The sequence below is a fragment of the Sciurus carolinensis genome, chromosome 3 (genome assembly GCF_902686445.1).
Source record: "Sciurus carolinensis chromosome 3, mSciCar1.2, whole genome shotgun sequence".
In the NCBI taxonomy this organism is placed as follows: Eukaryota; Metazoa; Chordata; class Mammalia; order Rodentia; family Sciuridae; genus Sciurus; species Sciurus carolinensis.
In genome coordinates, this window is record NC_062215.1 from 48,325,998 (window position 1) to 48,342,730 (window position 16,733).

General features: G+C 38.9%; 1 protein-coding gene and 1 non-coding gene across 6 annotated transcripts in view; one reads left to right on the plus strand and one right to left on the minus strand.

The window, feature by feature from the left end:
• Dnah9 (dynein axonemal heavy chain 9) overlaps positions 1-16,733 on the minus strand; it is a 338,036-nt gene that overhangs the window by 74,627 nt on the left and 246,676 nt on the right. For all 5 annotated transcript variants that reach the window (XR_007107774.1, XM_047545691.1, XM_047545694.1 and 2 more), the window contains 5 exons: positions 16,179-16,367; positions 13,234-13,469; positions 6,395-6,517; positions 4,639-4,843; positions 1,891-2,055 (listed from right to left, as the gene is read on the minus strand). Coding sequence is in view for 4 of the 5 variants with exons in the window: in XM_047545691.1 (XP_047401647.1) it covers positions 1,891-2,055; positions 4,639-4,843; positions 6,395-6,517; positions 13,234-13,469; positions 16,179-16,367 (918 nt within the window). In the remaining variant the exon portion in view is untranslated. The remainder of the gene's footprint in view (positions 1-1,890; positions 2,056-4,638; positions 4,844-6,394; positions 6,518-13,233; positions 13,470-16,178; positions 16,368-16,733) is intronic.
• On the plus strand, positions 8,353-8,426 carry Trnav-cac (transfer RNA valine (anticodon CAC)). Its single transcript has one exon. It is a non-coding gene; the product is annotated as a tRNA-Val (tRNA).

The window sequence follows — 16,733 nt, forward strand, 5'->3', positions numbered from 1 at the left end:
AGTTACTGGGATTATAGGTGTACATCATGGTTTCTGGTTCAAAGTTATTTTTGCAACTATATTTGAAGTTAAGAATTTTCCAAAATTGATAAAAGGCTATAACCCTTATCTTGAAGAAGTGTATCAATCTTGAGTACAATGAGTAAAAAATAAATCCTATGTAGTAAAATACTGAAACATCAAAAAAGAAGGGAAATATTAAAAGCAACTAAAAAAGACGAAGCTAAAAAGGAATAGCAATTAGACTGAAAGCAGATTCTCAGCAGCAACAGGACAACATATAAACATATAAGCAGAAGTTATTATTATCAGGGAATGATCAGAATTAAAGTACTCTATAGTCCTTACACTGTTTGGCAAGAAGCAAATACATTGCTTAGATTCTTTGAAAATATATCACATACGTTTATATATGTAAACAAAGGAAGATTAATCCATAAAGTAAAACAAATAGCTGTAAAATTAGCAAAGATCTTTATAAATAACCGTATTCTCTATAGCAAGCAACATGGAGATTCCTTGAAAAACTAAAAATAGAATAACTATATGATGCAGCAATCTTACTACTGGGTATGTATCCAAAGGAAATGAAATCATGTCAAAAAGATATTTGCACACCTGGGTGTTTATTGCAGTACTATTTACAATAGCTAAGCCATGGAATCAAGCAAAGGAAAAAAAAAAGGAATAACAAAAGAAATAAAAAATTTCATATGATACTTGGAAGACAGTAAGTGCTCAATAAATGTTCACTGATTTTACACGACTGATCCATCCTTTCACCTTCTCATATGTGAGCTGGATCTCTCCTGCCCACAGCAGAGGACTTTGTACCATAATTGTTTTACGAACTCCTACATTCTCTCTGGAGATGTAGAGGCCATAGACAACGGGCAATAGAAGCTGATGGGCACAGCAGCTGCCGAGCCAGTGTTAGACTACACCTTCCTCTTTTCGGGATCCTTACTCCAATCTGAGCAAAGAACTGTCTGTTATCCCACAGTGGGTATGATCTGGTTTATTTGCTTTGACCATCATTACTTTTCAAGTTTTCTACTTTGTTCCTACTCTTTCATATTTGAAGAAACCCCAGTAAGTTGGCAAGAAGCATATTCATTCTAAGGTATACTGTTCCTGGGCACTTTAAGATGTATGTGATATCCTAATCAGAATGAGTAATCATAACTGTCTTCTGATCCAAGAGCAGGACCAGGAATGCCAAAGGACCTATATAGGTTGGCAATCTGCTGGGAAAGGATGAGAGACTGGTTCCTCTTCCTTATCAAGTCATCTACCAGTTCCCTGCAAGGGGAAATAAAAACCTTCCAAATGTTATGAAATGAATGAAGGAAACTATTTACTATAATTGTTTCCCGGGATGATAGAGAGTTTGAGAACTGAGTTTCTTGCAATGTCATTGAGGTTTTCTCATTAAAATCAGACTTGTGAGATTTTGCTAGTCCTGTGGGTTTTCTCAGGATGCAATCATGCCTGAATCTCAGAACTTTTACAGCAATGTGATACCTTAGCTTCAGGGCAATTCCACAAACTAACTGAGGTACCCAGGTTGAACTATGATTTCCTGAACAGAAAGTCAGGACTGCACAGAGTTAAGTGCTCATCAACTGTTTGTGCAGAAGAGATGTCAGGAGCATTTTCCAGAAAGTAGGGGCTCTGTAGCATGGGACGTGAGGTAGTCATTACAGGAACTCTGTTTAGCTGGACCACTTGGAAGAATTGTGGAAAGATGGAAATGCTCTTTGTTACTCTGACTTCTTCTCCTTCTTCTTCTTTTTTTTATTCAAAAAGTCAGACTTAATTACTGAGTAGAGAAAAACCACAGGAGGACCCCAGTGGGCTGCCTCTCTGGACCATTGAGTGTAAAGTTACCTTTCTCTCCACCTCTGCAGCAGTCTGCTTGGTGATCTCCAGATTCTCCACCAAGGCTGTTTCTCCCAGGAAGTTCCCAGATGCTGAGGAGAGGCGAGAGAGCAGATTGTCTTCTAATGTTCTGAGTGTGATTTTGAATCCATTTTGCTGTTTTGTGAGATCCGACTGCAAATAAGAAAGAAGAAAGTGTAAGACAGAGATGCCTAGAGCATCCTTCTCTGGGGGAGGTCTGAATAAAAAATTGTTCATGGGGCCCGAGTCCCTGCCCTTAGAGACTGTAAAGTGGAGACCAAGTACAGGGATGTTTGAGATCTTGAGCAGAGATGAGCAGATGGGTAAAAACCCAACAGTACCATGCACTGTGGTCCTCCCTGTCCACATCCTAAACAATACAGTATAACAACTTACATTTACATTGTATAACATTTACATTGCATTAGGTATTATAAGTGATCTAGAGATGACATAAAAGTACAGGAAGGATGCCAATGGGTGATATGCAAATATCTTGCCATTTTATATGAAGGGCCTGAACATCCACTAGTCTTGGTATCGAGAGGGATCCTGAAACCCATCCTCCACCCATACAAGTGGATGACTATTCTAGGCATGAGACTTAGGCCAATTTACCCTCTTTCCAGTGGGGCTAATCCCAGTTTCTGTTTGTAGGATGTTTGTGCTGTCCTTAGCACAATGTTGATATACTCAGTGTCACTAAATGTAATTTATTGCTGTGAATAGAGGGAAAGGTCAAGTTTTAGTTCTCTAGCTTGTCCTCTTTATCACCACTTTACTGCCCCCAAAGGAACAACTCTCCTATGCTTTGCTTGAAAGAAAAAAAGCAGCAGAAACTTGTCTAACACAGTTTAGACAAGATCATTGCTGGAACCTTCCTCAAGGCTGGAAGGAGACCGGCATTCAAGCAATTCCCTTTCTGATTGTTAGGCTTCATATTCTAAAGGACTAGGCATATTTTATTCCAATTTTGGAAGCCAGGAAGTCAAGTTCAAGCAGCTGTAGCTCCTCTGTCCTCATGCAGCCTTTGGATCCGTGGAAAGAACAACCTACAGGTTGAGGCTTCATAGGCCAGCCTGGCCTATGTTCTGTTCTTAAAAACACACCTCTCAGTCTTATCTCAAGACCAGAATTTGCTGTTCTCTCTGCTGGGAATGCTCTGTGTCTAGCAGTTTTTTCAAATTGTTTGGGAATTAGTTCAAATGCCAATTCCTCATAGAACTCTTTTTGGCCACTACTATGTAAATGAGCCCCCTGGCTTTCTAGTATCACCCTGTTTTATTATCTTTAAAATTCTTATCATTGGAGACTATCATGCTAAGGGAAATAAGCCAATCCCCCCAAACCAAAGGTCAACTGTTTTCACTGATATGTGGAAGCTAAACCATAATAAGGGGGAGGGGCGGAGGGGAAGAAGAGAAGTTCGGTAGATTAGACAAAGGGGAATGAAAGGAAGCAGTGATAGGAATAGGAAAGATAGCAGAATAAATCTAACATAATTTTCGTATGTACACATTTGAAAATAAGTGAACCCCACCATCATGCCTACCCACAAGAATGGGGTCCTAATTAGAATAAGATATACCCCATGCTTATATAATTTTATCAAAGTGGATTCTACTGTCATTATAACTAAGAAGTATCAATAAAATTTTAAAAATTCCATTATGTGCATATACCAGAATAAAAATTATCACTTGCTGAAATAGCATTTCTTGGCTTACATTCTTATTTTGCATATACTTCTACTAGATCTTAAGCTCCAGGTGGATGGGTGCATGGTTTTCTGTGGTATCCTCTATACCTATAACCTTGACTGTTACAAAGTTGATACTCCATGGGTGTTTGTTCAATAAATAAATGATTGCAGAGGCAGAGTCCCAGGGAGGCCTGACATCAACCTCCACTGCACTGTAATTTTACACCCATATTACCTAACCTAATCATGATTAAAGAAAAGAAAAAAAAGAGATAATTCATCATGGATTGAGTTGCATTTCCCCTAAATTCACATATTGAATTGTCAAAGCCCTGAATTCCTAGGTGACTATATAGGAGACAGAGTTTTTAGGGAGGTGACCGAGGTTAAATGGGTCTTAAGAGTATAGTGCTGTTCTGTTGGGATTAGTACTCTTTTGAAGAGACACCAGAGAGCCTTCTCTTTCTCCCTCTATGCATGCACAAGAAGACATCAGATGGGAGCATAGAGGTGGCTGCCCTACAAGCTAAGAGGAGAGGTCTTCACCAGCAACGACTCTGCTGGCACCCTCCTCTTAGACTTCCAGCCTCCAGAACTGTGGAACAATAGATGCCTTTGTTAAAGCTACCCAGTCTATGGTGTTTTGTTATGGCACCCAAAGCTGATGGAGACACAATGCTAGCAGGTTTGAACCCACTTCTGTTTCCACTGCAGCATTTGATTCCACTTAGTGCTGGATGTAGGCATGTGAACACATGGGATTGGAGTCCTGCGCCAGGCCCTGCTCTTTGCTATATGAGTATCCCTTCTCCTGCCTGACCTCTGCTTTGGTTCTTCAGCTCACTACATCCTCCCTTTCCCAACTTGGTGTTCCTGGGTGGCTATATGGGGTTGGGTTTCTTCCACCATCTTGCAGTCCACCTTCTTAGTTGCAAGGAAAAGAGCCCCAACCCCTGCTTCCAGAGTGGGATGCACTGCAGGATCTAGTAGCAGAGGACTTTCCTCCTCCCTTCCTCAGTGAACACCTGACGTACCTTCAATTGCTCCAGATCTGGCCTCTCCATGCTGACCACAGCGGCCAACAGCTGGTCCTCCAGGCCATCTCTGGTCACGGTGAAGTTGATCAAGGTGGCCTGAGCCTGCAGCTCAGGTTGGTAGTGAGGATTGGCCAGCTTGGTGTGAAGGATGAGCCGGAACTTGGGGTTGTATTCACACTCTTTGTCCCCAATTTTAATGAATCTGGAACATACAGGCTCATATGAAGGTGGGGTGATATCCTACGAGCTTTGTTTTTTCAAGATCACAGCCAATGATGTGAACATATTCAGATGTATTTTTCTTAAGCATGTCTAGCGTGCACCTTTGGGTCCTTCTTTGCTATAGTTTAGGGGACAGGTGTGAAGGAGAATTGCCTTTCCCTTGGCCACCCTGTTTGGTATGTGCCCTGTGCAGTTCTAGAGGGTAGTCAGTACAGATTAGTGTACTATGGAAAAGCTCCAGTAGATGGCAGGGAAGTGTTTGGAGGAAGGGGCATCTTTAATTGCACAAAGGTGTTTTTAGGCTACAACAGGGCATACTTTTTCTGATGGCTGACAAAGGAATGACTTTGATGAGTGAAAATAATTAAACACATAAATGAGCACAACCTAAAGACGTGGACAAGCAGCCTAGGGCTTGAGCAGTGGGTAAGACTTTTGCTGCAGTTGGATATGGTTTGTCCCTCAAAAGTTCACATACTGGAAGTTTGTTCCCCAGGGTCATCATATTGATGTTAAGAGGTGGAAGGTCTAGTGGAAGGAGGTAATTAAGTCACTGGGGTAGGAAGGGATTAATGCTGTTTCTCTGAAGTGGGTCAGGTCTGGTAGGAGTCGATAAATTCCAAAGAAAGTAGGTTACAAGATGAGCAAACCTGACCCCCTCCTCAGTCTCTTGCTTCCTGTTTCACCATTTGATCTCTCTGTCCTTCTCACACGTCCTCTTGCCATGGTACCATCCAACATATTGTGATGTAGCCAGAAGGCGCTCACCAGAGGCCTGAACATTGGAATTGCCTGATCTTGGACTTTCAGCCTCCAAATTGTTGAGCTAAGCAAACTTATTTTCTTTATAAACTACCCAGTCTCAGGTATTTTGTTATAGCAACAAAAAGTGGACTAAGATCCTAAGTCAAGCATATCTTCATGATAAATATCACTCCCTGTCTTAGTACTGATGGCCTTTCTATCATTTCCCCTGTACATCATCTCCTCTTTCTGTCCTTTCCTAGCTAAGCCTGGATCAGGCACCCAAGATCAAACTGAAATGTGTGTGGTGGCGGTGGTGGTGGTGGTGGTGGGGATGCTGGAAATCAAACCAAAGGGCTTGCTCACATATTCTAGGCAAGTGCTCTGCCACTGAACTAAGGTCCAAGGCACACCAAATGACAGGAGATGGGTTCTCAGAATCCACATATCTGACTTGGATAAAATGCTCATACTTACATATTGGTCAGTCTGCTTTTTGCCCACTTTCCTTCCCAAGTTCCTCCTAAACTGTACACTGTGGCCATTTAGAAAGAAGTCAAGGAGTTGTTGACTGGTGGAAGCAAAGTTCATGCCAGGAAGTCTTCTCTACCAGAGAAGGGCAGCTAAGCAGCCCACTGCTGGGAGAAAGAATGGTGTGCTGGCTGCAGAGAGCTACTTGACAAGAGCAGAGGAGAAGAAATTCTAGGAAGAGCAGAACCCTCCACAATTCTAACTGGGGTGGTGAACCAGCTCCTCACAGAGGGCCTGCCACATGGCTGAGTCTTACCGTCCTTTCTTGATGACTTCTCTCCCAAGCAGAGGTCCCAGAACAGGATCAATGGACTCCTCCAGGTTTTCAATCAGCACCACATCTCCAGCTTCCAGGGCATGCTCTATGGTTTGCAAGTAGCTGGGGGAACAAATCCGGCAGGGTGAGCCTGTGGCAAGGTATTACTCAGAGGCAATTTAACAAGATGACCGTGGCCTCCAAGGCACAGCTGTACACTTGGAGGCACAGCTATTTGAAATGTCTTCAGTGGTCACATTTTTCTCTATTTCAAGTGACATTTATGAGATTCTGTACATTTTTAGAAATACGGAGAAATTACAAAATACAAATGATTATGAAAATTAATAATTCTTCAATCTATTATTAACAATTTGATATTTACTGTGTACATTTGGACATTCAGTGGTCATTTGGTAATTGGATCCTAGACCCCTGTGGATACCAGAATCCACAGATGTTCAAGTCCCTTATATAAAATGATGTAATATTTGCATATAACATCATTCCACATACTTTTACTCACAATATCTAATACAATGTAAATGCTATGTAAGTAATCGCTACACTCTGTTGTTTGGGGAGTAATGACAAATGAAAAAAGTCTGTATGTGTCCACTACAGGCACAATATTTTTCAGATATTTCTGATGTGTGGTTGGTTGAATCTGTGGATGTGGGTCCTGCAGATACGGAGTGCTATGTTGTATTTTCAAATTTAGTTTTTATATTATTGAATTCATATGGCTCTTTTATTTTATAACCCAGATTTTGTAAATAAAATGTATTTTAAACATTTCCCTGTGCCATTTAATATTCTTCCAAAGCAAATTTTAATGACTGGATATTAGATTATATTTATATACCTGATTTATCAACCAATGAATGCCTTTTCAGTACTTTGTAGCATTTAATAAACACGTAATAAATAGATTTCCCCAAATCAATTTGTAAGTTTGATATAATTGCAATTCAAACAAAACAAAAATGTTTTAGATAACTTGAGCAAAGATCTTAAAGGCAGCATAAAAGGCCATACGCCTAGTAACAGAAAAAAAATGATGAAGAAGAAAAGGGGCTCATATTATCTAATACTAAAATATTTTATGTAACTTCAACAATACAGAGGTATAAAAAATAGTCTCTCTCTTTTTTTTTTTTTTGGACTGGGAATTGAACCCAAGGATGCTTTATCACTGAATTACATCTGCAGTTCCTTTTTTTTTTTTTAATTTTGATATAGGGTCTCACTAAATTGCTGAGAGTCTCATTAAGTTGCTGAGTTTGGTCTTGAATTTGTGATCCTCCTGCCTTAGCCTCCTAAGTCGCTGAGATTACAGGCATGTACCACCATAAAGTTAGCAAGTTAGCAATGTTTTTGAATGATGAATTATACAAATTATTATTTCTGTTATTTTTTAATTTTAATATTTTGCAGTACTGGAGATCAAAACACAGGTCTCACACATGTTAGACAAGTGCTTCACCATACCACTGAGCTACAGACATCCCATCCCTTTTAATTTTAATCTGTTAAGTAATGTGCTGGGAATTGAACCCAGAACTTTGTGCATGCTAGCTAGACAAGTGTTCCACCACTGAGCTACAATCCCAGTCCTCTTTGCTTTTTTAGGTAACTACTTCTCCCTACCTTTTTCACAATGATAATACATTACTTTTGTAAGGAGAAATACTATAATAAATGTGACTGAATTTAGAACTAAATAATTAAAAACCAGTATAGTAGGCTAGTATAGTATTAGATACATAAAAAAGAATAAAGATGCTATTTAATACAATAATGATACAGTAAAATAGCATTTCTAATTAATTGAGAAAAGAATGGAAAATTTAATAGGTGATACTGGGACAATAGCTAACCAGTTGGAAAATTAGTTTACATTTAATTTAGGACCTTAAAGTATGATTGGATTTCAGGGTAAAAAGAAAATTAAGGACTGGGGATATAGCTCAGTTGGAAGAGTGTTTGCCTCACAAGCACAAGGCCCTGGGTTCAATCCCCAGTACCGCAAAAAAAAAAAAAAAAAAAAAAAAAAAAAAAAAAAAGAAAATTAATAGAAAGCTAAAAATAATAAAATTTCTGGAGAAAAAAAGACTTTTCTAAAGATGATCTAGAGAAGAAATGGGTGATAAATATGACCAAATAAAAGCAAAATTAAATAAATGGTAGTATGTCTAACCTCACAAATAAAAGGCAAATAAAATGCTTGGACAGATTTTCATTCATACGACAAAAGAAGATTATGCACTGTATATATAATACAGTATTTGCATTCAAATAAAGTATGACAGATCTAGAAAACCCCCAACAGAAAAGTAGTCAATTGACATGAACAGAGAATTAATGGAACAAATATTTATTGAAGGCCTACAAGGTGTCAGGCAGTGTTTGCAGTAGTAGGGATATAGCAATGAGAAAAAAAAATTAGACTTCTGTCTAAAATGCATTCTGTTGAATAGAAAGGGATATTTTAATCAAAGTTTGGGGGAAAGGTCAGGGTGAGATTATTCTGTGACTACAGATGTAGATAATAACATATGTTCCTGGATGTTACAGTTCATGAGATTGAATTTAGGGACCCTCTACCAATGAACTAACACTTGCTTCCTGTCTCAGGTTGCAGAGGCTGGCCTCAAACTTCCTATCCTTCTGTTTCAGCCTCCTGAGTAGCTGGGATTACAGGTATGTGTCACTGGCATGTTTAACTGTTATTTTTAACATTACACATTACACATTTGGCTTAAACAATCCTAGTTGAACTAGACGTGTGGGAGAGGATGTTAGGGACACATGACCACAGCAGCAAACCTCACCTCATGTGTGCTACATTGGTTAAATCTCAGGTCTCTAAGTGAGGATAACCTGGGTTCAAATATTGCCTCCATCACATAACAAAACAAAACAAAACAAAGCTAGTTAATGTACTGTCATATGCCACAAAACCCATGACATTCTAGTCAGCAAGGGACTGCATACATGACAGTGATTCTGTAAGGTTATGTCACCTAATGACATCATACCTATCTTACTTTGTGTAAGAATGTCCCATGCTGAAATCAATGAGATTGAAGCAAAAAGTAAATAAATTAATTAATTAAAAAAATCAACAAAACAAAAAGTTGGTTCTTAAATAAAACTGGTAAACTCTTAGGCAAGCTAATAAAGAGAGAGAAAAAACTCAAATTACTACATGATGAAAAAGGAAATATCATGATGGATACTACTGAAATACAGATGATAATTGAAACTATTTTGAAAATTTATACTCTAATAAAATAGAAAATCTTGAAGACATTGACAAATTTCTAGAGACATTTTTAGACCTACCAAAATTGAATCAAGAAGGCATAAAATTTAAACAGATAATTTCAAGCAATGAAACTGAAAAAGCCTACCAACAAAGTAAAGCCCAGGACCAGATGGAATGTCATCTGAGTTCCACTAGACCTTCAAAGGAGAACTAACACCAATCCTCCTCCTCAAATTATTCCATGAAATAGAAAAGGAGGGAACCTTTCCAAACTCATTCTATGGCGGTAGTATCACCTTGATACCCAAACCAGACAAAGACACATCAAGGAAAGAAATCTTCAGACCAATATACCTGATGAACATAGATGCAAAACCTCTTTTTTTCAGTATGTTTAATTTACTTTTTCTCTATAGTTATATATGACAGTAGAATGTATTTTGATATATTATATATACATGAAGTACAACTTCCTATTCTTTTGGTTGTACATGATGTGGAGTTACCTGGTCATGTATTTATATATGAACACAGGAAAATTATGTCTGATTTATTCTACTATCTTTCCTATTCCCATTACTTCTCCCTTCCCTTCATTCTCCTTAGTCTAATTCAAAGCACTTCTATTCTTCCCCACCCTTTATTGTGTGTAAGCATTCACATATCAGAGAGAATATTCAGGTTTTCTTTTGGGGGGGATTGCCTTATTTCACTTAGCATGATAGTCTCCAGTTCCATCCATTTACTGGCAAATGCCATAATTTCATTTTTATTTATGACTGAGTAATATTTCATTGTGTATATATACCACATTCATGGACTGAAAGTCACCTAATTTATCTATTGTGAGTTGAGCTGCTGTAATCAGTGAGGTAGCCATGTCACTATAGTATGGTGATAGATGCAAAAATTCTTAACAAAATACTGGCAAATTGCATACAAAAACATACTAAAAAGATAGTATACCATGATCATGTGGTGTTTATCTGAGATACAAGGTTGGTTCAACATATGGAAATCAATTCACATCAATACACTTAAAGACAAGAATCACATGATTATCCCAATAGATGCAGAAAAAGCATTTGACAAAATACAGCATCCATCCATGTTCAAAACACTAGAAAAACTAGGTATAGTAAAAACATACCTCAACATTGTAAAAGTTATCTATGCTAAACCCAAGGCCAATATCATTCTAAATGGAGAAAAATTTAAATCATTCCCTCTAAAAACTGGAACAAGATAAGGATGCCCTCTTTGACCACTTCTATTCAATATCATCCTTGAAACGCTAGCCAGAATAATTAAAGGAAAAAATTAAAGGGATATGAATAAGAAAAGAAGGACTCAAACTATCCCTATTTGCCAATGACATAATTCTATATTTAGAAGACCCCAAAAATACTCCATCAAAAATCTTCTAGAACTCATAAATGAGTTCTGCAAAGTAGCAGGATATAAAATTAACTCCCATAAATCAATTGTGTTCCTCTATATCAGTGACGAATCAACTGAAAGGAAAATCAGGAAAATAATCCTATTCACAATAATTTCAAAAAAATAAAATAAAATATTTAGGAATCATCTAACAAAAGAAGTGAAACACCTTTACAATAACTACAGAACACTAAAGAAAAAAATTAAATATGGAAAGATCTCCCATGTTCTTGGATAGGCAGAATTAATATTGTCAAAATGTTCATACTACCAAAAGTGCTATACAGATTTAATGCAATTTCTACTAAAATTCCAATTATGTTCTTCATAGAAATAGAAAAATTAGTCATAAAACTCATTTGGAAAAATAAGTCAAAGCAATCCTTAGGAAGAGAAGTGAAGTAGGAGGCATCACAATACCAGACCTTAAATTACACTATAGAGTTATAGTAACAAAAATCACATGGTATTGGCACCAAAATAGAAAAACCCCTACTAGAAGAAAACATAGGTCCAAATCTCCATCATGTCAACTTAGGAACCAAATTCTTCAACAATACTCCCAAAGTGCAAGAAGTAAAGTCAAGAATCAATAAATGGGATTTTATCAAACTAAAAAGCTTCTTCACAGCAAAGGAAACAATCAAGAACATGAAGAGAGAGCCTACAGAGGGGAGAAAATCTTTACCACCTGCACCTCAGATAGAGCATTAATCTCCAAAATATATGAAGAACTCAAAAAACTTGACACCAAAATACCCAAATAACCCAATCAATAAATGTGTAATGGAACTGAACAGACACCTGAGAGAAGAAGAAACATGAATGGTCATCAAATAAACGAAAAAAAAGTTCAACATCTCTAGCAATTAGAGAAATGCAAATTAGAGAACTACCCTGAGATTTCATCTCATTCCAGTCAGAAAGGCAGTTATGAAGAATACAAGTAACAATAAATGTTGGCAAGAATGTGGGGGAAAAGGCACACTCATACACTGATGGTGGGAATGCAAATTGGTGCAATCACTCTGGAAAGCAGTATGGAGATTCCAACAAAACTTGGAATGGAACCAACATTTGACCCATTATCCCACTTCTTGGCATATACCCAAAGGACTTAAAATCAACATACTATAGTGATGCAGCCACATCAATGTTTATAGCAGCTCAATTCACAATAGCTAAGTTATGGAACCAACCTAGGTGCCTTTCAACAGATGAATGAATAAAGAAAATGTGGTATATATACACAATGGAATATTATTTGATCATAAAGAAAAATGAAATTATGGCATTTGCCAGTAAATGGATGGAACTGGAGACTATCATGCTAAGTGAAATAAGCCAATTCCCCAAAAAACAAAGCCTGGATATGTGGATGTTTACACAAAATAAGGGTGTGGGGAAGAGTAGAAATTCAGTGGATTAGACAAAGGGGAATGAAAGCAAGGGAGGGGAAAAGGGAATAGGAAAGACAGTAGAATGAATCAAAATTTTCCTGTGTTCACATATGAATTACACAACTAGTGTAACTCCACATCATGTTCAGCCAGGAGAATGGTAAGCTATATTCCATGTTTGTATGATATGTCAAAATATACTCTACTGTTATGTATATCGAAAAAGAACAACATCAATGACAAAAGGATGCTCTATGATGTTCACATGATGATGAAACTGCATATTAGGGCATCTATCATCATGTATCCCTGTCATTAAGTGACACATGACTGTTTTTTAATTATGATTAAATACACAAAACATAAAATTTACTATCTTAACCACTTTAAGGGTACATGCCAGTGGTATTAAGAACATTCACACTGTTGTGTAATATAATAGTTCTTGTAAACTCTGTACCCATTAAACTCTAACTCCCTAGTTAGAGATGGTGGAACTGGGAGGAGAACCAGGAGTAACAACCAGGAGGGACCTCATTTGAGATCAGGAGAGAGACAAGCTATCAGGGCTTCATATCCACCCCTCACATTTCTTTCTTTTTTTTTTAATTGTTCTTTTTAGTTATGCATGACAGCAGAATGTATTTTGACATATCATACATACATGCTTACATTTCTTTTTCTTGCATACATGGCAAAAATGGTGACTTTTGTGCTCAGTTACTTACCCTTTCTGACCGATCTGGGTGACCCGGAGATCTTCTCCATATTTGGTCTTGATCCACTTGATGCCTTGCAGCTGAGGGTCCACCATGAGCGGCCAGCGCTCACAGGTGGTGAGAATGGTGGCGTTCTCCATGGACATGCGGTCTGCCGGGAGGCCCTCGTTCTGCCAGGCAGCCACATCAGCATCATCTGTCAGCATTCTGAGGGGATCCAGGGTTGGGGTGACTGGGATGGGAACCTGGTAAAGTGACAGACGTGTGTTCGGAATGGAGGAGCACTTTCTCAGTGGGGGTGAGATCCCACTACATGACACAGCTCCTCTAAAAGCAAGATTGACATTCCCCAGAGAGTGCACATCGTCCGTGTGATCATTTTTGGAACCAGGTTTTGTTGAAGTCCTGACAGTCTTTTTCTCTTGAGAGATAAACAATAATAGAAAGTCAGCCAGTGTCATCAACTCTTCACTCTGTTATATTCACCTAAATCAAATTTCTGCAGTAGATTGGTTGTATTTTAATCTGTAACCTTCTATGTGCCCTCCTACATTTATTTTTCTACTACATCTCTCTGTTACTGGCGTGAAACTTCCATCTATTGCACCACCTTGCAAGGGGTAGAAAGGCTGACTTTCCTGCCTGCCCAAAACTTCCTACTTCCCGGGATTGCTTGAAGGTCCCTCCCTGCAAACCTGCCTGCTGTCCCTGCTGGGAGCATCTACCAGCCCTGAGAACTCGCCCCCATGACTTCTATAGGGTCCCTTCAGGGCTCCCAGACCCTTCCTTTTCTTCTCTTTTGGTCTTTATCAGCTTATTTAATTTTTCTACAAGCAATCTTTTTCATTGATGACTCACATACACTTTTAAAAAACTTGAAGTAAAATCCACACAACATAAAACTAACCATTTTAAGGTGCAAAATTCAATGGCATTTAGTAACTTCACAGTGCCGTGTGTGTAACCATCAGCTCTACTTCCAAAACATTTACATCGCTCCAAAAGGGAACCTCATACTCATGAAATAATCACTCCTCATTTCCCTCAACTCCAAGCTCCTGGCAACTACTAATATGTTTTCTGTCTCCACGGATTTTCTGATTATGGATATTTAATATAAATGGAATCAGACAATATGTGACCTTTTGTGCCTGGCTACTTTTATTTAGTGAAATGTTTTGGGGATTCAGACATATTCCCTTTCAATCCCTCTGTCTATCTCCTCTCTGTGCTTTTCTTTGCCCAGTTGCCCCAGGAAAATCTCTTTAAACCATCTCCTGTCCCTTAACTTGATCTATTAAGGGCACAAATGGCCTATGCTATACCATCAAACAAACCATTAAAGAGAAATCAGCCCTTTCGAGGTTCTTATCCAGGATCAGAAATAGTTTTGACATTTTTTTTTCTTTTAATCTTATTCACAGCAATGTTATTTTGAGAAGGAGTTGATAGGTTTTAGCAGACTGCCTGTTATAGACGTGCCCCTGAAATTCATGTGTTAAAAACTTTATCTGTGATGCCACAGTGCTGGAAGGTGGGCCCTAAGAAGAGGTGAACAGGTCATGAATGCTCTGCCCTCCTGAGGGGATTACTGGCCTTATCATGGGGTAGGTGAGCTAGCGTGAGAATGGATTTATTATACAAGTGAGTTTAGCCTCCTCTTGCTCTCTGGCTCTTGCCCTTTCTTGCATTTCTGCCTCCTCCCGTGGGATGACACAGCACAAAAGCCCTTACTAGATGTCAGAGTTCTTGGGCTTCCCAGACTCCAGAAACATAAGTCAAATAAATCTCTGCTCTTTATAAATTATCCAGTCTCAGGTACTCTGTTACAGAAGCTGAAAACAGACTAAGACACTGCCAAAGGAGTCTACGGCACAAAAATGTTTAAGAAGCCCAAACAAAGCCAGAAAAATCCTCACCAGCTGCTAAGCAGCAGCTCATCTTCATTTACTCAGTTAATGATGGCTCTTTCGGCAATTTCCTCTTTTCCACCAGTGTTCAAGATGAACAAAATAACAGTTTAATTAGTATTTTTAACATGACTAGTTAACATAACAAGTACTGCTATGTTATAATAGCTTAACTAGTACTTGTACTATTCCAAGTACTATAATAGTTTTTAAATCTCTGTTTAGGAAATCATCACATAAGTAGGATTTTATGAGATAATCTGGGAAACCAAACATTTACCACCCAAAATGCATTTTTTTTTATTCTGAGGATACAGCTACCAATGGATTTTGGAAGATGTCTCTTATTGTACTTTTGAACTTTTTGTGCTGATTCTTCCTGTAGCTGAATTTTATGAATTTAATATCCTCTATGAACATGTTGGCAGTATCCTGATCTTGGATGACTTTTGAACCTCCTTTAGAATGGAGTGTATGGCTCACTGAATGCTCACTGAATATTTGTGGATGGATGATAATGAGTGACATGAATGTGCCACGGGAATATTAGGAATTATTCTGACTACAGGATCCAGGTGCATCTTGGAATCTCCTCTGATCAGGAACTAGCAGCTCCCCCATTTCATTAAATTGGGCCGGAGAGGTGCAGAGGAAGGAGCTGGGAATAGATCTACCTAGTTACCTGAAGACAAGTGGCACAGCCCACGGAAAAAGCACCTGAGTTATGGTGAGGGTGTCTCAACAAGGTTCTTTCTGGGCCTCCTGGGTTTTACTATTTTGAGGAGAGCCAAGAGAGCTTCTGCCCAGAGGGCCCAAGTTCCCATGAAGGACTTCATTGAGAAGTGAGATTCTGTCCTTGACTGGCCTACAGGGTCGTGGGTCACAAGTCAGGGCAGTGTAGGAGGACATGGGTGCACATGTCCTAGGCCTGGTGCTCACTCCTGGTAGGAGTGAGTGAGGGCAGCAGAAGATTTGAGTTCCTGGGGTCATGTGATCTCACTGGTACCCATGTGCAGACACAGAAGAAATTCAGGCGATACGTACCTCCAGTCGGCTTAGGAAGGGTCGCCAGGTCCCGTCCATGAGACTTTGCCGGTATTTTTTTGTAAAGAAGCCAAGGTACGAAACAAAAGCTGTAATGAGCAAAATGTCTCCACATAACATCCTTTCCTGTTGTTTGAAGTTCTGCACAGCCTCTGCCCACCTCACGTTTTCAGAAGCGAGTCCTCCAACCTACCATTTCAAAGGCCAGAGAGGAGAGAAGACGCTGTCATACGGCAGGCTACAGAGTAGTGGGTCTGGCCACAGAGATCACACATTGCACGTTCACAGCAGGAAGAGTCAGGACATCACTGATGTCATTTGTTTGAGCATTTTAATTGGTGCCATTTGTCCTGGTTTCAGCAAACAAGCCCTTGTTCTGTGATATGCATTATGAGGGCCACAGAAAGATGACTGTGTTTTTTTTTGGTGCATTATGATTATACATGATGGTGGGATTCATTATGATATGTTTGTACATGCACTAACATAATTTGATCAATTTCATTCCCATGTACTTCCCCTTTTCCTCTCCTACTCCCCTGGTTCTCATCCTCT